The sequence below is a fragment of the Aquarana catesbeiana genome, linkage group LG04, assembly GCF_042186555.1.
Source record: "Aquarana catesbeiana isolate 2022-GZ linkage group LG04, ASM4218655v1, whole genome shotgun sequence".
Taxonomy (NCBI): domain Eukaryota; kingdom Metazoa; phylum Chordata; class Amphibia; order Anura; family Ranidae; genus Aquarana; species Aquarana catesbeiana.
The window spans coordinates 335,186,844-335,207,217 of NC_133327.1; the positions used below are offsets into that span (position 1 = coordinate 335,186,844).

At 42.4% G+C, this 20,374-nt stretch overlaps 1 protein-coding gene across 1 annotated transcript in view; it reads right to left on the reverse strand.

Annotated features, from left to right (window-relative positions):
* Window positions 1-20,374, reverse strand: part of RNGTT (RNA guanylyltransferase and 5'-phosphatase) — a 543,333-nt gene that overhangs the window by 454,901 nt on the left and 68,058 nt on the right. Inside the window, exon 6 of the mRNA XM_073626921.1 lies at window positions 2,324-2,573. Within this exon, the coding sequence (XP_073483022.1) occupies window positions 2,324-2,573 (250 nt within the window). The remainder of the gene's footprint in view (window positions 1-2,323; window positions 2,574-20,374) is intronic.

The following is a 20,374-nucleotide window of genomic DNA, read 5'->3' on the forward strand; positions in this document are numbered from 1 at the left end:
TTCAGAGACACCACTCGGCAATTTCTTTAAATCATTTTGTCTTTAAAAATGTAACAATTACAATTTTCCCTAACTTATGAAGAAGAAAAAAAAGAAAATGGGAGAGAGGTTCAGTTCCTTATTTTTATTATATTCTACCCCATGGCTATATCTGTGTGAACCTTTGCTCACCAGCATAGAGACTGTTATTTTAAGAATGATATAGATTTATTTGTTGGCCAACACACAGGGAAAGAACTCCAGCCAAAGATCCACTTGCTCATCAAGTCCCTATGGGAAGTTCAGGCAGGGAACGAGAACAAACAGAAAAAAGAGCTGTGTTCCAGTACTCTCCTATGCCCAGGCTGAAACACCTGCTGTGATGTGAACTCGGGAAGCTATCGAATTCCCAAATCTACACTCTATTCTGAAAAATTATATACTTTATTTTTATAGAAAAAAGCTAACACTATCAAACAGAGTTTATGTGCTTTGTTCAAGTGACACAGTTGGCAACAGATCTGCTCTGCTACATAATATGTAGGCTCCAGTGCATTATGTACTTTTCAGAAAATAACCATCCTAATTTCAAGTGGTTCTAAAGTCTAAAGTTTTTTTTTTTACCTTAATGCATGCTATGCATTAAAGTATAGAACCTTCTGTGTAACAGAATTAACACCCCCCCCCCCCCCCCCCCATCCACCTTATATTTACCTGCGGCCATTGACGGGGCTCTCTTAAATCTCTTCCTCCTCTCTGGGCAGATTGTTGGCAGCCAGAGCCATTGGCTTCCACTGCTGTCAATCAAATGATGTGACAAGGAATGGGGGGTGGGGCCAAGCCAACCAGTCTATGTCAATAGAAGCAGATAGGGTGGCTCAGGAGCGAGCCCATGCGAATGCCCCAATAGGAAGCAGCTTTCTATGGGGGCACTAGCCAAAGAGGAGGGGTGAGGAGTGCCGACAGGGTACTCCAGAAGAGGAGGATCAGGGCTGCTCTGTGCAAAACCATTCCACAGAGCAGTAAGCATAACATGTTTCCTTTTTAAAAAATAAAGTAATAATCTTTAATATCACTTTAATGGCAAATCTATGCAAAAAAAAAACATTTTAAAGCACAGGTAGAGTCATCTCCATACTGCGTTGTAGTTACACCTAAACCACTACTAGGTTCAAGATCTGCCTAGTGTTATTAAAGCGGTAGCTAACTTCACTTTAATTTATACCTACAGGTAAGCCTATACTAAGGCTTACCAGTATGTACAGTTTATATCAACTAAACGTGCACCATTTTAGTAACAGCCGGTAACATCACCGGTGAACGCGCACTGCATTCTCAGTAATTGGCATGCCATCCATTAAGAGAGGTGTGCCACGTCCATAACTCCAACCTGTGCTGGAGTGACGTCATTGTGGCTAGGCCATTCAACCCACCGGAGCCCGCAAACCCAGAAGGCAGGCCAGGTGAAGATGGAATCCCTGTCAGCAGTGACAGTGCCTCGCTGGAAAGATCCGTTCTATAGTTGTCTGACATAGTGTACTAGTATGCAGCACATTATGGCTTAAACCTGCAGGGGACCTCCTCTTTTTTTTGGTTCTTCCTGACCGCTTTAAAGGATAAATTCACCTTTTTTTTTTTTTCTAAATTCCAGCTCCCCTATGTACCAATATAGCATTAATGTACTTTTTTTTGCAAAAATATCAAAGCTTTCCATTAAATCTACAGACACCTACTTCACGTGTCCTTATCAAGGTTTCCAAACGTGTCCATTAGCTTTGCCTTACTTACTGGTCAGACTATTGGTCATAACACAGGAAGGAGTTGACCAGCTGAGCTCATTAGAACACACCCTGTATCATGTCAGCATATAGGAGGGAATGGACAGAAACACTCAGCTGTCAAATACCATTCACATCTCTGCATAGCAAGAACTCGCATTCCCACATGCGTGGGTTTTTTTTTTTAGCGGGGGGGGGGGGCTTTTTTAAGCATTTTCACTCATCACACATAGGGCAGCCCATCCACTGAATGGGTTGCCCTACACGCAACAATCGCCCCAAAGAAGCTTCAGGCCTTTTTTTTTTTTCTTTATAGCAGAGCTTGGTGCATTTTTAAATGTGATTATTGGTGCAGCACATTTCTGAAATGCAAGGAAAAACACAGATGTGAATGGAGCCTCATTGTGTAAATGCACCAATTTCACTTTCAGGCTCCATTCACATCTAGCCTAGTGGGAGCGCACATTTTGTGGCTTGTTTTTCCTTTGACACGATTAGGGCAGCCTGTTGATTTCAATTGGCTGCACTTCATGTGGCTTATGGGACATTTTGTAAACAAGCTTTACCAGTCTTAATCGCTCCTTTTTCCTTTTGATCATGGTTGCTGCTCCTGAAGATCCTGGCTCTGCTTCCTGAAGTATGCCATTACCCTCATCATCCACATCATCATCTTCTTCAAAACACCAGTCAGGGAGTTCAGGAGGAGGAGGAGCATCTTCAACATCCCCATAACGCTGGAATAGTTCTTTGAGATAGTCTGCTTTGTAAATTCCTGGAGGCCTGGCCTGTGCAAATGTGGCTACTGCTGCTTCAATGCTGGAAAGAAAAAGCACAAGTCTAAGATTTAGTGCACACATAACTGAAGCTAACCACTGCAATACATACACACTCAAATTAATGGGCTATTTTTAAAAAGAAAAGGCCTTTAAAAATCAAATCAGTAAAAAAATAAAAATTACAGACTAGAACCATCCACACATTCTCCATTTCTGCATAGTTGCTGTTAGCCATACCTCCGCCAACCCTCATCATACAATGTATTATTCCTAAACAGCGTATTAGCTAGCCTGGTCATTGTCATGTACGGTGCCAAGAAAGTGTCATGTCTAGTATTATGTATCTTATAACTTGAAGAAAGTCTTCATTTACAAAGCTTGTTCTGGAGGATTTGGACAGCACTAGATATAGAGGTACTAGAGAAACAGATGTCAGCTACCTAGTGCTACTATCAATTTTGCCATTTTATCCACAAGCTCATTTTAAAGCATTGCCTTTAGGGCCCTTTCACACGGACTGTCCGAACAGATCCACCTGTCAGTTTTTCAGGTGGACCCAATTGGACCCTGCATTGTCTTCTATGAAGCTGCGGATGTCAGCGGACACATGTCTGCTGACACCCACCGCCATCCGATCCTGCCTGCCAAGAACAGACGGATGGTGATCCTATTCCCCATCCGTCCGGCCGATCAGATGGCAACGGATGGAAACAGACAGGTGGTCCGTTTCCATCCGTTTGTCCCATAGAGGAGAGTGGGAGTGCATAGCGGAGTGGACAGAGACCTGTCATCTACCTGCTCAGTGGGGATCAGCGGAGAGCTCCCCCAATGAGCAAGTGGATTCCGCTTAGCGGACGCACTCGTGTGAAAGGGGGCCTACACAGCAAAAACCTGTGTAAAGGAAATTAAATTAAGAGGTTATCACTTTAATTCAAACAAATTTAAAAAAAAGAACTTGGCAAAAAGAAAAAAAATTAAGTAACATACAGTAAAAGCTGGACCATGAGGTAACATGAAAACTTGATTACAGCAGACGTAAACCCTCCTAGCCTTTACAGCCATGAAAGCTGCCATTTTAGCCTGTCTGATCTGCAGTTGCCTTGGTGCTGTGTGTGATCAGTAATCACACCAGCCATTTGATGGCTTGACAGTTCAGTTGAGAGCCCAAGCAACTGTTATATTCATCATTTACAGCATGCCTTGAATGTAACTGCTTTGGCAAACTGTTAAACCAATGGGTTTAGTTCCGCGTTAACGTTTCCAACTTATTTCATTTGGTAATAACATATACACTACGAGTAAAACACGGTTTTGGTCCCAATTTGATGTCTGGAAGGGCAAGAAAAATTAACATGTATAGTAGCACCTATTCAAACTGAGTTAACAGGCCCATTATCACCACTAGGCTGACTATCAGGCTATGCGGAGTTCTCAAATTTGGTCTTACAGTAGTTATCAGATACACAAATTTGAAGGCATCTATGAATTTCCTGTTGGCTTCTGGAGGTCTAATTAATTTACTCTGAATTCTACTTTATTTTGTCCACACACACAGACACATACAATATGTTGGGCGGAGCCAGAAAGCCGTGACGTTACTACGCATGCGTGTATCACAGAGAATTTTAGGTTATGTTGTTTTTCAATGCCGATTCCAAGTGCGATGATTTTTAATCAATAGATTAACTGGATTTAGGAGAGTGGGGTTTTTTTGTGTTTTTTACATGATAAATGCCTGGAGTTGGACAGTATTATAAGAAACCGCTCTCAAAGGAGAGATCATTCTATGGGCTGCTGAGCTGGGGAATATCCTATTTAACAAGTGCTGCATCTGACTTCTCTTAGGCTTGATTCACACCTATGCATTTTTAGTGCTTTTTGCATTTTGAAGATTTACACTACAGTCCATTTAACATGGTTTCCTATGAAGCACTTTCTGTAATGCAAATCTGCAAAATGCAAAAAGAACTAAAAATGCATAGGTGTGAATCAGGCCTTACGAGGGGTCACAGGCACTGTGGCAATCTTCAGAGGCATTTGTGGGGGCGGACATGTGGGGTTATCACAGCGTCTGTAGCCCCATTGGGGATCAGCATCTTTTGATTTACTGAACGATTATGCTGTTGGTATAATGGACTTTCACATAGCTTACTTGGATTGTTTCTCACCCATGTATTAATTTATGCACATGTTATTGAAGCGCTGCACTTACAGCGGGTAAAATAAGTATTGAACACGTCACCATTTTTATAAGTAAATATATTTCTAAAAAGGTGCCATTGACATGAAATTTTCACCACAAATGCACGCTCAGCACGCAAGACTCCACTGCTGAAGAAAAAGCATGTTGAAGCTCGTTTAAAACATTTAGACAAGCCTGTGAAATACTGGGAGAATATAGTCTGGTCAGATGAGACCAAAATGGAACTCTTTGGATGCCAGACTACACACCATGATTAGGAGGTCAAATGGCACTGCACATCACCCCAAAACTCCATTACAACAATGAAGTTTGGAGGTGGGCACATCATGGTGTGGGGCTGTTTTTCAGCATACGGTAGGGGCGGCCAGTCCATTGAGAGCGCATGGGCGCCGCCCCCTCTCTCCAGCCACCCACTCTATGAATATTGGATAGATTCATGCAATGCATGAATCTATGTATGGCCGCCAGCACCCTATATTTAGGCGTCTGGCCCCTTTTTGAATGCCGGGTGCCTGAATTACAGCGGCAGGGGTGTATTTTTGAAGCACCTGATTAGAGCCATATGCTTTAAAAGGCTTCAAAATGGTGAACTTGGAGCGCAAAGCATTGCGCTCGGAGTCCACCCAGGTGTGTTAGAAAAGCGAATGAATATTCGCTTTTCTAACACTGAACCGCCTTTCTGCCAATCAGGAAGCGTGTGTTTGTTACCCATCACCTGATTGGCTGAAAGGACAGGCGGGGAGGAGATTCATGGAGGACACAGCTCGCCACTGTCTGACCCACTGCAAGGTCCCACAGGTCGCCGCCGCCACCCACTGCCTAAACCGCCTCAAAGATAGGGTAAGTGCCAGTCAGACGGTGAGTGGGCGGGGGGTCACAGTGGCAACGTTTGCTGGGCACAGTGGTGGCATTTGATAGGGCACAGTGGCGGCATTTGATGGGGCACAGTGAGGCTGCAATTGATGTTTTTTTTCAGAATTTTTCAGTTTGTTTGCGCCCCCTCAAAAATTTTGAGCACCAGCCACCACTGACATACAGTACTGGAAAACTTCATATCAATGAAGGAAGGATTAATGGAAAAATATACCAAGACATTCTTGATAAAAATCTGCTGCCATCTTCCAGGATAATGAAGATAAAACGAGGGTGGACATTTCAGCAAGACAATGATCCCAAACACAAAGCCAAGGAAACTCAATTGGTTTCAAAGAAAGAAAATAAAGCTGAGAGAATGGGCCAGCCAATCACTTGACTTGAATTCAATACAAAATCTACAGAAAGAACTAAAGATCAGAGTTCATAGAAGAGGCCTGCAGAACCTTCAAGATATGAGGAAGAATGGGCCAAAATCACACCTGAGCAATGTGACTAGTTTCTCCATACAGGAGGCCTCTTGAAGCTGTCATTACTAACAAAGGATTTTGTATGAAGTATTAAATACATTTCAGTAAGCATGTTTAATACTTTTTCCCTGCATCATTCCATTTTAATGCACAGAACTTAACTTTTAAACGCATTTGTTTTGTTTTTTGTTTTTGTATGTGTGAATTGCATGGGCTCTTACCGACAGTGGTGAAAATGTCATGACAATGGTACCTAGCTGGCTGCTACATTTTTGTTTGATGTTTATTTGTGCAGCGCATGTCACAATTTCCCTACACACACAGTATGTATGTCTGCACCTAAGCTGCACAACCCAATGTTTTTACACTCCCTGGCCCACTCCTGGCTTCTCAGTAGAGGGTCTCCTGACACTCCAAGCTCTCTCACTCTCCTGAGACTTACGGACTCCCTCCATTCCTCTGGACTTGCTAGTCACCTAAGCTTTCTCGGTCTCCCCAGACTCACACACTTTTCCAGACACTCCCAGTCCTGTGGGCAAAGAATCCCCCTAACATGGGGTGAAATTCTTGTCAGGAACACACATCCCTGGGAGCCTTGAGCAGGCCCAGTATATAACTAATCTGCACAGCTGTACAATTACACACACTTACACGGTCTGCAGGTCTCAAGCAAGACCCAGACACAGGTTTGAAGGCCCCATCCCACCCAAGACACTTTGAAACCTTCAAGCTCCTTGGCCTGATCCAGGATTACCTGGAGAAAGCTGTAAGCACGGTTTTCTCCACCGACAAACACACTGGAACCGCACACCAGAGTGGATTTGAATTAAATCACTAGTAAAAAGGCTTGATTTAAATCAACTCGATTTAGATCATAATTTTTAAAAAGCAACTGTCATCTCTGTCCCGCAGCAGATCCTCCTCTGACCCGCTGTTGACTCACCAACAGTCCCATTCACTCCCATTCACTCTAATGGGACGGCAGTTGATGTGGCAGTGACAAGCTGAGGGACGTGTCGACAGCAGGTGAGTGGATTCCCCTAACAGGCACTGCCATGATGGAGCTGAAATGACAGGTGCTCTTCAAATGTAAGGACTTATTCTTGCTGGTAGTTAGAATCTTTAATATTTGCAAACAAAATGAAGGTTTTCTATTTAGAATAATAAGCTGTCTGATTAGCAAAACAGCGATATCGGAACCAATTCAATCATACAGTTTGTAGTGTACATAGATTTGCAAAACAATGGGATCAAGGAATATTCCAGAACTTTGTTTTATCTCATGGGTACTGTGAAATTGTGTGAATGCATCAATGCAGTGCATGTTATCTCAGCTTGCAGAGCTTGGGTTCATTGAATGAGTTTACCAAAAATGTAAAAATATTGCAAAATATGCAGCCTCATGCTACATAACTAAGCTCCATTTTATGCTGAATAAACTCAATTATTAATGTATCTTAAATAGAAAACTATCTTTAGATAGGTTTTTTACTCCAAAAGCATTTTATTAAAATAAATTTGATAAAAATAAAAAAAAAAAAAATAAAAAAATCGAATCAAATAAAAAAAAAATCTGATTTAAATAAAAAAAAAATCATTGATTCATATGGTGACGTGGCAAGTGACACGCTGCATCTGGTGGCAGGCGACGTAGCATGTGACACGCATCTGGTGGCAGGCGACGTGGCAAGTGACACGCTGCATCTGGGGGCAGGCGACGTGGCAAGTGACACGCTGCATCTGGGGGCAGGCGACGTGGCAAGTGAACCGCTGCATCTGGGGGCAGGCGACGTGACAAGCGACACGCTGCATCTGGGGGCAGGCGACGTGACAAGCGACACGCTGCATCTGGGGGCAGGCGACGTGGCAAGCGACACGCTGCATCTTGTGGTAGATTCTGCATTATTGCGAGTTGAACTATTTAAATTTATAGTACAATGTAATAAATTGAAATAATGTGCTTCAATCATCCTGACGCCATATCAACCATGGTGTTGTGATAAATGAAGCGCTAACACCAGCCACTGCCCTGTGCCAAAAATGTTAGGAACCACTGCTCTGTATACATATACACACACACCCCGTGATATTGAGGAATTCAGCCCAGTGGTAGAAGCATTTGTAGTCCAAGCTTGTCAGCCTACTTTTATTAAACACATTTAAAGAGTAACTGCACCTTTGTTGAGAAAAAACATTTCCCCTTGGGTGATCGATGTATATTGCAAGGAATTTAACAAGCTTTGCTGCAGATTCCTACCTTTTGTTATTCTGAAGAAATCCTGTGTGCTTGTCTGTGTCCATGTAGTAAGTAATGGGAATGTTTTTTTTAACCTGTTGACGCAGAGCGGACGCAAATGTGCAGCTTCTCGGTGGCCAGGCTGTCTTGCATTTGGGAGTTTTCCAATCATGTGACCATCGTGACAGCCAATCACAGCGGTCACGTGGCCATAAGCCCCTCCCCCAACACAGCAAACCCACCTAAAGAACCAGCGCCGTCCTGCGCCAAGGTGTCTATTATCAACCAGCTGCTGCAACTGCAGAGCTCAAATAAGGAAAATTGCAGGGTCTTCATCCCTTTAGATGTGATTTCCTGCTGGGAGTATCTCACAAATAATTCAAAATGCCATTTTTGTTGCAGGGGATGCCTGATATCTGACTTGTATCTTAGTGCAGACTTCTGGAAAAATCAGGGAGCAAATCACACAAGCAGGAAATTAGGTTTCTGGGGGTGTTCTGTACACATTCTGTGTACAGAACACCTCCAGGCTGCCAACTGAATTTTACAAAAAATTACAGAGCTGCAGATTGAAAAGGAAAGGACATTTTTAATAACACTCAATTACAATATGACTTGTGTTGCAATTGTATACATTATTTTTTTTTTATTTGCCTTTTTTTTCCCCCCCCGGGAAAGTGGAGCTACCCTTTAAGGAAAAGTCTTTCACATCAGGATTTCCCACACATGGTTTTCAGTTTCACACAGCAAAACCAGTAAAAAAAAAATGCCAAGCCATCTGGTTCCCTCTTCAGCAGTGCCGCTGCTCATTTCACCTGGTCCCTCAAACCATCTCACCCAGCCTCTCAAACCATCTCACCCAGCCTGTAGTTACATTCCCTGACTCTCACTAGGATCTCCTGGCATCCCAGGCTCTATCACTCCTTCAAGAATTACAGACTCAGTCCCCTGGACTCGCCTAGTCGCCTCAGACTTGCTTAGCTATCCTGACTCTCCAAGTCCTGTGGATAAGGAATCTCTACTCAAACATGGAGTGCTGTCTCCTAGTAGAGCACCTCTTCTAATGGAGGTATGCCTGTCCTCTGGATGGAACACACACATCTACTGATGGGAGCCCTGAGTGGCCAGGGCTCGCTTATAAATGAGCATGCACACCTGTACACCATCACAATGCAGGTCTCCAGTAAGACAAGGACACAGAAAAAGAGACTTCTTCCCACCCAAATTTCTTCCAAGTCTCAAAGGTCCATGATCTGGGATTACAGCCTGGAGAAAAACTCAAAATCCAGTCTTCTCTGCTCAGACACAACACTCCAGAGCCCCTCAAGCTGTGTCCTTGGGACCCTGCATGTCTTTTGCCTATACACACACACACACACACACACATTGGCAGGACCTAGCACTGTCGCTATAATATAAATAATACACACACAAAACACATACACCCCTAAACATACATACTCACATCCAGTTCATCAAGTTAACCACCCTCCTCCATTGCATGCTTTCTTCCTAAACATAAATTTATAAGATTGTTCCTCCTGCCTATTGTGCACACCTATGCAATAGTGAGGTACTGCACACACACACACACACACACACAATAATTGCTATGATAGGCTTCCATGCTGTCTGTGACCCCAAATATGCTGTTCAGTCTAGTCTAGTCTATACTAGGACAGAGACTGCCTAAAGAAAAATTTCAGTTTAAAATGTCTCCATGGTGACAAGACAAGTTGTTATACTTAACTACTTCAATACCAGGCACTTACACCCCCTTCCTGCCCAAGCCAATTTTCAGCTTTCAGCGCTGTCGCTGTTTAAATGACAATTGTGCGGTCATGCTGCACTGTACCCAAACAGAATTTTTATCATTTTGTTCCCACAAATAGAGCTTTCATTTAGTGGTTTTTGATCACCTCTAAACAAATAAAAAAAGACCTAAAATTTTGAAAAAAAAAAAAAAGAAAAAAGTTTTTCTTTTCTGTTATAAAATTTTGTAAATAAGTATGTTTTCTCCTTCACTGATGGGCACTGATAAGGCGGCACCAATGAGCGGCACTGATATGCAGCACTGATGGGCACTCATGGGTGGCACTGATGGGTACTTATGGGTGGCACTGATAGGCAGCACTGCTGGGCAATGATGGGCACTGATAGGCGGCACTGCTGGGCACTGATAGATAGCATTAATGGGCATCACTGATGGCACTGGCAGGCATTGGGGATGGGCACTGATTGGCAGCTGCCTGGGCACTGAATGGCATTTCCCTGCTGGTCTAGGTTGACATCTCTGGTGGTCCTGGCGGTATCCTGGGGGGTTCTGGGTGAGCATCCTAGGGGATGCTGCGCTGTTAAACAATCAGCGCAGACCCCCAGCCCCCGCCAGGAGAGCAGCCAATCGTCTCTCCTCTACTTGCGTCGGTCAGACGCGTGTGAGGAAAAGCCGATCAACGTCTCTTCCTGTTTACATCGTGATTGGACACGGCTGATGATGTGGTAAAGAGCCTCTGTCAGACTGACACACCGCATCACCGATCGCCGCGATGCGCCCCCAGGGGAGTGAGAGAATGGTCGTTCTGGAGGGTTGTCATATGACGTCCACCCAGAACGAGAGCCGCGCCGCCCAGCCATCATTTGACAGCCAGCGGGCGGATAGTGGTTAAAAACATAGTTATATATTAGTAGCCATGTGTAATATTCACTTTTACAGGGAGTACATCTAGATATAAAGGGAGTACAGTATATCTTGGATATACTTGTAAAAGTAATTGGCTTAAAGGAGACGTCCACCCTAACACTAAAATCTCTACCTCTATAGACATCCACGATCTAACCTATCTAGCCCTTTAAAGAGGAAATTAGTATACATACCTTTTCTGAAGCCGACCCGATCTCCAGTAGCGGAAGCTCTGCAGAGGACACAGCCAAAAACGGCTGTGAAATGAATGGAGATTGACGTCAACCATAGACTTACTATCGGGCTTCCGTTGTCGGATGTGTCCTCTGCACCCACCTCCACAGCAAAGCGGCCGCTGACAGCTCAGCGTGGGATCGGGTCGGAAAGGCTTCAAAAAAAGATATGTATACGGATTTCTTCTTTACAGGGTTAGATAGGTTAGTGTTAGATTGTGGATGGATGTACATGTAGAGATTGTAGTGTTAAGGTGGACTTATCCTTTAAAAATGTTACAAGTGGGTGTGGATGTTAATTAAGAACACACAAAACATTGTTTCTCTATTTTTTTAATATACGGTACAAGGAAACAGTCACATTCGCTTATCACACAGACCCTTTGTGTTGAAGCAACGGTCTCTCTGCAGACATATGACATGCCTCCTGCCAAGTCGGACTAGCTTTGCCATCAAAAAAGCTCATTGGAGAGCTCTTAGCTCTGACACAGTAGAGAGTGTGTCAGACGTCTGCTGAGAGTCCACTTCTTCCGTGCAGAAAGCAGGTACAACAAGAGCTTCATTAAAGTTCATGCTTTATTCCCGACATCTATTACCTTTTGTACCACCACCCCTTCCCTTTAGAATGTAAGCTCTACGAGCAGGGCCCTCCTGTCCCTTCTGTATTGTAATTGTGTTGTCCCCCCTCTACATTGTAAAGCGCTGCGTAAACTGTTGGCGCTATATAAATCGTGTATAATAATAATAATAATGTCCTACCTAGGTACAATACAAAATTTACAATTCTGCCAATCACTAAACTTTGTTAAATAGGGGTTGCAAGGACTTTATATGTTTCTCAAGAATATTCTGTGGGCAAAGCATCTGTTTAAAATGGTTTCAGTTTTGTGTAAAATACCAAATCCCTGCATCACTTCCAAAAAAGAAAACAATTTAACAGTTTTTGAGTGAAATAAAGCCAATATCTCATATTCTATTTCTCTGACGATATCAAACATACAACATCTATACCACTTTTTCATTAATATAGAACTGGCCATAGACAAATGATAATGACTAGATATGTATGCAAGACCATGACACTGAAAACCATTTCCTTTATTTTTTTTTTTTTTAGATAGATGCATAGCGACCAAGCATGCATGTTAATGCAAATCACATCCACATTCTCAGAAAAAGCAACAATCAGCCAGGAAAATCCAACATAACCGTTCCCTAATCTAAAGGATAACTGGCTGGGGGTGCTGCATGATATGAATACACATAAAGATGATTATCCAGTGTGTCTGTGAAACATTAACTATGCACTGCAAAACATCAATCTGGAGCATTCTAGGTAGACGGGGGGAAAAAAAAAAAAAAAAGAAGAAAAACGGATACTGGTCTGAGAAACAGGAAAACATCATTATCATTCACAGCACATCCAGGAAAACTCATTTTCCATCTATCATATAAATACATTTTTTCTTCAGCTTAACTGCCTTAAATGCAGCTAATGTCTCCTTTTGATTTGTGGCTTCAGTTTAACTGCCAGATTATATGTAATCAAATTAAAAAGCTGGGGAAAGAATATTGGATGGGAACATTCGTGGCGCTTAAAAGTTCTAAAATAAACCCAGAGTCTGAACTGATTAAATGAAGTTAAGTAAACAGAACAATTTAAAAAAGACAGGATAAATGGAGGCTTTGACAGGGAATGCCACTTATGGCAATTCCACACATAATGTCCTCTCGTTTCCCCAAGTATCATATGCTAGCCCAAAAAAGTTATGAGTGCAATAACTGTTTCTGACTATACCTTAAAGCGGAACCAAACGCTCCTATCCTTTACAGCCAAGGAAGCCATCATCTTAGCTTCTGTGTGATCTGTAGCTGCCATGGTGCTGCACATGTGATCAGTTATGACACCAGCCTTTTGATGGCTTAACAATTCCATTGAGAGCACAAGTACAGGTATATATGGCATGCTATGTAAGTCTTTGAGAAAACAGTTACATCGATGGGCTTAGTTCCACATTAATGATCCTTATCTACAGCCCTTTAGAACTGGTATGCAGTGGAAAGATGGACAGCAGGCAATGTAGCATACCAAAAAATATATATATATATTTCTATGTGTGCTATGTCATTCTGCTCAGCAGATTTTGGATATACTGCATATGTTGTGATACACTATATTATCAAAAGTATTGGGGCGCTCACCTTTACTTACACAAACACACAAACTTTAACCACTTGAGCTCCAAAAGGTTCCCCTCCCTTTCATGACCAGGTCATTTTTTGAGATACAGCACTGCGTTACTTTAACTGGCATTTACGCAGAAACACAAGATCTCCATTTTCCTCTCTGGCAGATCGCCATTCTGCCTCTCCTCAGAACCATCACAGGTGGCCGGAAGACATCGCGTTCACCGGACACGCCGATTGGCTCCCGCTGTGTCCAATCACAGCAGGAGCAGGGCTCCAGCAGCGCGCCTGCCTGCCTACTGGAAAAAGAAATTATGTACAGGTACGTGATTTTGCGCTTAAGGGCCACTCTGATGCAGTAAATGTACGTTTGGTGGTCTTTAAGCGGGTAATGGCATCCTAGTCTTAGTCCGTAGGGCTCAATATTGAGTTGGCCCACCTTTTGCAGCTATACGAGCTTCAACGCTTCTGGGAAGGATGTTCACAAGGTTTAGGAGTGCGTCTATGGGAATGTTTGATCATTCTTCCAGAAGCGCATTTATGAGGTCAGGCACTCATGTGGACAAGAAGGCCTGGCTCGCAGTCTCCGCTCTAATTCATCCCAAAGGTGTTCTATCGGGTTCAGGTCAGGATTCTGCAGGCCAGTCAAGTTCCTCCACCCTAAACTTGCTCACCCACGTCTTTATGGACCTTGTTTGGGCACTGGGGAGCAATCATGTTGGAATGGGAAGGGGTCATTCTCAAATTGTTCCCACAAAGTTGCCCAAAATGTTTTAGTATGCTGATGCCTTAAGAGTTCCCTTCTCTAGAACTAAGGGGCCAAGCCCAACCCCTGAAAAACAACCCCACACCATAATCTTCCCTCCACCAAATGATTTGGACCGGTGCACAAAGCAAGGTCCATAAAGACATGGATGAGCAAGTTTGGGGTGAAGGAACTTGACTTGCATAGAGCAGCCTCAATCCACCTCTTCGTGGGTCCCCTATCGGCTCTCCTGGCTACTCCCCCTTGACCGATTCCACCAATGGCAAGCCGCTTGTTATGGGGGCACTGGTGCCTGCTTACTTCTGAGCCATGCTCTATGCGTCCATAAGACACAGATCCGTAGCTTGGCTCCACCTCCACTCTCTCCTCGGTGGCTCACTGGCTAAGACTGACAGCATTGGGATTCAATGGCTACTGCTGCTGTATCTCAGACAATGAAAAGAGAGAGACCCAGGACAGTCAAATCTCCAATGCATCACTTGATCGAGAGGGGCTCAGGTGAGTATTAGGAGGGCTGCGGGGGGAGAGAAGCGCACAAAAGGTTTTTTCACCTTCATGCATAGAATTTATGAAAGTAAAAAACCTTCTGCCATTACAAAAACTTTAACACATGGATCAAAACTAGGCTGATTCAGCAGGGACTGGCCGAAGTTTGATCCACGTGTGGCCATCCCTGACTCATGGAAGTCAAATCAATACCTCAACTTCTGTTAAATAGGAATATTGGAAAACTTTTGTTGATCAGGGGCTGCAGCAAATCTCCCAAGCAAAGAGTCCCGCTGTGGCATGTCCCAGCAGGACCTTGTTTGTGTGGATGGAGGAATCCATTTTTTCATGGTTTTATTTATACAAACTTGAGGAAGGGCGGGAACACCTGAAACAGTCATTACGATGTATTGTTCACTGTGTTATATGAAGGATTTTCATGATCAATGTATTAAATACAATTTGAATACTGTATTTTTCTCAATGTCCCCTTTTGTATCAGTGGCTGGAGGCTGCCTTACTGGTTGAGTGGAGTTGGATTATTTAAACGTAAATCTGGTTAATGATAAATATATATATATATATATATATATATATATATATATATATATATATATATATATATATATATATATATATATATATATATATATCACAAATTTACAAATAGCCTGACTTTTACAAACCAGCTCGGGCTTTAAGGGAAACAAAAATAAATCTTAAAGGTCACTTTTTTACTTTACAACAGGGGTAAGCAACCTGGGGCCCTCTAGCTGTTGTGGAACTATATTTCCCCTGAGGCATTGCAAGGCTGGCAGTTACAATTACTCCCAGCGGCATGATGGGACTTGTAGTTCTGCAACAGCTGGAGGGCCCCAGGTTGCCTATCCCTGCTTTACAACAACTGAGCCAAGAATTAACCACATAAGTTCACACAGTGAAAAGTCACATGTACTTAAAGAAAAAAAGAAAAAAAATGATGGAAGCATAAAAAAGGCTGCAGCAACCACATATCTCACCTGAGGGTATAATTATTGCAAAAAAATTTGCTTTTCCCTCTAACAAACCACTCAACAGAAGGCTGAGGTTACATGAAAAGCAATACTTCTTCCAGATAACGAGCTTTCCCAGATAGAGATATACATAGGTGAAACGAGCTGGAGAGCCTGAGGTATAGAAATATGAGGATGCTACTAAAGCCGCAGCAAATCAGGCTAATAATAAGAAATATATCGCAGAAAAGTGCGTCTCCAATGGCTAAAACAACTGATAAACTACTTGTGTAAAAAGTTGGAATCCCCAACGCTAATTTTTTTTTGTCACAGTCTGATATTTTCTCACCTGCTAATGGCACTGAAAGTGTGGTTTCTCGTGGCACAACACTATATTATGCAATATACACACATACAAACACACACACAATATAAGTACTGAACACATCACTATGTCCAAAGGTGCTATTGACATGACATTTTTACCGCATGTAAGTAACAACTCATGCAATCCAATCCATACATATAAAGAAACCAAAACAAATGAGTTCAGAAATTAAGTTATGTGTAATAAAATGGAATGACATAGGGAAAAAGAATTGAACACATAAAGAAAGGGAGGTGCATGGAAAGCCAAGACACCAGCTGAAATCTATCAGTAATTCAGTAATTAGAAAGCAATTCTGCCCTTGTCAGTGCAAATTTATATCAGCTGGTTCAGTTCCAACTGATGGCCTATAAAAAGGTGTCTCATTATCAAGATGTCACACAAGAAACATATCATGATGGGTAAAAGCAAAGAGCTCTCTTAAGACCTTTGCAATCTTATTGTTGCAAAACATACTGATGGCATTGGTTACAGAAGGATTTCTAAACATCTGAATGTTCCAGTGAGCACCGTAATCTAGAAGTGGAAATAACAATCTTACCATAAACCGGCCATGACCAGGTGCTCCTTAGAAGATTTTATGACAGATGAGTGAAAAGAATCAGAAGAGTTTGCCAAGAGCCACTTGTGGAGCGCTTCAGAAAGACCTGGAGCAGGTACAATTGTTTCTAAGGCTTCATGTACACGGGACGTTTTTAAAACCTCTCCTGAACGATTTAACTTGACAGATAGTAACCCACGTTTAACCCCCCTGGCGGTATTCCCGAGTGTGGCTCGGGGTTAAAATTCAGTACCATTAGCGGTAACCCCGAGCCACACTCGGGATTGCATCGCAGGATCCTGGTGCCTCCTTACTTACCTTGTCCCCGGGATCCTGCGATGTCCCCCGCAGTGTCCGCGGGCTGTGTCCTGTTCCGAAGCCTCTCTGTGCCAGGCTCCGTTCCCTGCGAGCGTCGCGACGCACGGGGGCGGAGCCTGGCGGCAAATTCAAAAAAATGTAAAAAGCATAACACATACAGTACTGTAATCTTACAGGTTACAGTACTGTATGAAATCATTTCACATCCCATTTGTCCCCAGTGCTCTGGCCCATGCCCTGCATGCAGTTTTATATTGCATATACTGTTCTTTCTGCCTGGAAACTGGAGATTGTCCATAGCAATCAAAAAGTGTCCCTTTACGTCAAAAATGGCTTTAGACCAGCTAGAAAACAGCGATAGTAAATTAGAACACTTGCAGAATTGAGCGATAGTGAATCGTGTGGAAATTTATTTTATTACTATTTATTTTTATTTTTTTTAATTATTATTTTTTTTTTATTATATTATAATTTATGTTTTTGTGTTTCAAACTTTATCATACCCGGGATATCTACTAGACTCTTGTTTGGACAGATTTAAGTGTGTTATTGTTAAGAATTACAGGCCTACAATATAAAACGCCAAATTTCCATGCAAAATAATTGTACCGCTTTCAGCACCTAAAATCAGAAAGAATCATACCGCCAGGGAGGTTAAAACATCCGTTTTGCCGTGTTTACATGCCACGTTTAGCCACATTTGCGTTTAGGCCCCTTTCACACTGGGGCGGGGGCGGCGTCGGCGGTAAAGCACCACTATTGTAAGCGGCGCTTTACCATCGGTATTCGGCCGCTAGCGGGGCAGTTTTACTCCTGCTAGCGGCCGAGAAAGGGTTAAAAACCACAGCAAAGCGCCTCTACAGAGGCGCTTTGCCGGCGGTATAGCCGCGCTGTCCCATTGATTTCAATGGGCAGGAGCGGTGAAGGAGCGGTGTATACTCCGCTCCTTCACCGCTCCGAAGATGCTGCTAACAGGACTTTTTTTCCCGTCCTGCTAGCGCACCGCTCCAGTGTGAAAGCCCCCGGGGCTTTCACACTGGAGAGACAGCAGCGGCTGTTTCGGGTCGGTTTGCAGGCGCTATTATTAGCGCAATAGTGCCTGCAAACCGCCCCAGTGTGAAAGGGCCCTTAGAAGCGTTTCCAAAAAAACAAAAATATATATTTTTTTTTTTTTTTTTTTTAATTGGCCAAAAACAAAAAAAGCATATAAACGAAATGCTGCTAAACGCGGGTTACCGCGTTTAGCCGTGTTTTAGAAGTGTTTGGCGTCTGAAATATGCCAAATAAAGGCCAAATAAAGGCATATAAACGCAACTACCTAAAAACGACAAGAAACGAAACTGTGTACATGTACACATAAGATAACATTGAATGAGTTCAGGGGCAGTTTAAAAAAGTGTTCAACTGCCTCTGAACGTCCATTTAGAAGCAGCAGTGTACATGGGGCCTAAGAAAACGAAAGCAATGCACTCAGCCGCCATGACCTGTAAGCACACTCAGCACGCAAGACTCCATTGCTGAAGAAAAACCATTTTGAAGCTCGTTTAAAGTTTGCTGCACAACATTCAGACAAGCCTGTGAAATACTGGGAGAATATAGTCTGGTCAGATGAGACCAAAATTTAACTCTTTGGATGCCATAAAATACACCATGTTTGTAGGTCAAATGGCACTGCACATCACCCCAAAAACACCATACAAACAGTGAAGTTTGGAGGTGGGAACAACATGGTGCGGGGCATATGGTACTGGCAAACTTAATATCTTTGAAGGAAGAATGGAAAAATGTACCAAGGCATTCTTGATAAAAAAATCTGCTGCCATCTACTAGGATGACAATGAAATGAGGGTGGACATTTCAGCAAGACAACAATCCCAAACACCAAGCCAAGGAAACTCTCAACTGGTTTCAAAGAAAGAAAATAAAGCTGCTAGAATGGCCAAGCCAATCACCTGACTTGAACCAATAGAAAATCTACGCAAAGAACTAAAGATCAGAGTTCATAGAAGTCCACGGAACCTTCAAGATTTGGGCCAAAATCACAACTGAGCAATGCATGCAGCTAGTTTCTCCATACATGAGGCGTCTTGAAGCTGTCATTACCAACAAAAGGATTTTGTATGAAGTATTAGGAGATAAGGGCACCCTAACACTAAAATCCCTACATCTACAAACATTGACGATCTAAAACCAACCTATCTAACCCTGTAAAGAAGAAATCAGTATACATACCTTTTTTGAAGCCGATCCAACCAGATACCACGCTGAGCTGTCAGCTGTGGCTTCGCTGTGGATGTAGGTGCAGAGGACACAGCTGACAACGGAAGCCCTATAGTAACTATGGGTGACTTAGCTCCCCATTCATTTCACAGCCGTTGTCGCCTGTGTCCTCCATAGAGCTTCCGCCTCTGGAGACCGGATCAGCTTTAAAAAAAAGGTATATATACAGATTTCTTCTTTATAGGGCTAGATAGGTTAGCGTTAGATCATGGATGTCTGTAGATGTAGCGATTTTAGTGTTAGGGTGGACTTATCCTTAAAATGAATTTCAGTTAGTGTGTTCAGTACTTTTTCCTGTGTCATTCCATTTTATTACACATAACTTAATTTCTAAACTTATTTGTTTTGGTTTCATTATATGTATGGATTGGATTGCATGGGTTGGTATTGACATGTGGTGAAAATTTCATGTCAATAGCACTTCTGGAAATAGATTTACCTAGAAAATGGTGATGCGTTCAGTACTTATTTTACCTGCTGTGTGTGTAGATAGATATCTACACACATTATATAATTAATAGATAGATAGATAGATAGATAGATAGATAGATAGATAGATAGATAGATAGATAGATAGATAGATATCTATATATAGATATAGTATAGGAAAAGTTAAGTCTGCAGCCAACAGGCTTGTATGCACAGTACACAGCTCTAAGCAGAGCTACAGTCTTTTATGCAGTTTAGCTCTCCCCAGCAGACCACAATCCAGTATTGGAGCTCTCCTCCCAATGTGCTGATGTCACTCTCACTCAAAGCACATAGCTCCACTGAAATTTCCAGACCAGCGGACTAATAAGCAGGTCTGAAGGGAAAGCGCACATATTATAGATAGATATATATATATATATATATATATATATATATATATATATATATATATATATATATATATATATAATTTTTTTTTTTTTTTAATTATTATTATTATTATATATTTTCATGTGACAACACTGAAGAAATGACACTCTGCTACAATGTAAAGTAGTGAGTGTACAGCTTGTATAACAGTGTAAATTTTCTGTCCCCTCAAAATAACAACACACAGCCATTAATGTCTAAACTGCTGGCAACAAAAGTGAGTACACCCCTAAGTGAAAATATCCAAATGGGCCCCCATTATTCTCCAGAACTGCCTTAACCCTCTTGGGCATGGAGTTCACCAGAGCTTTACAGGTTGCCACTGGA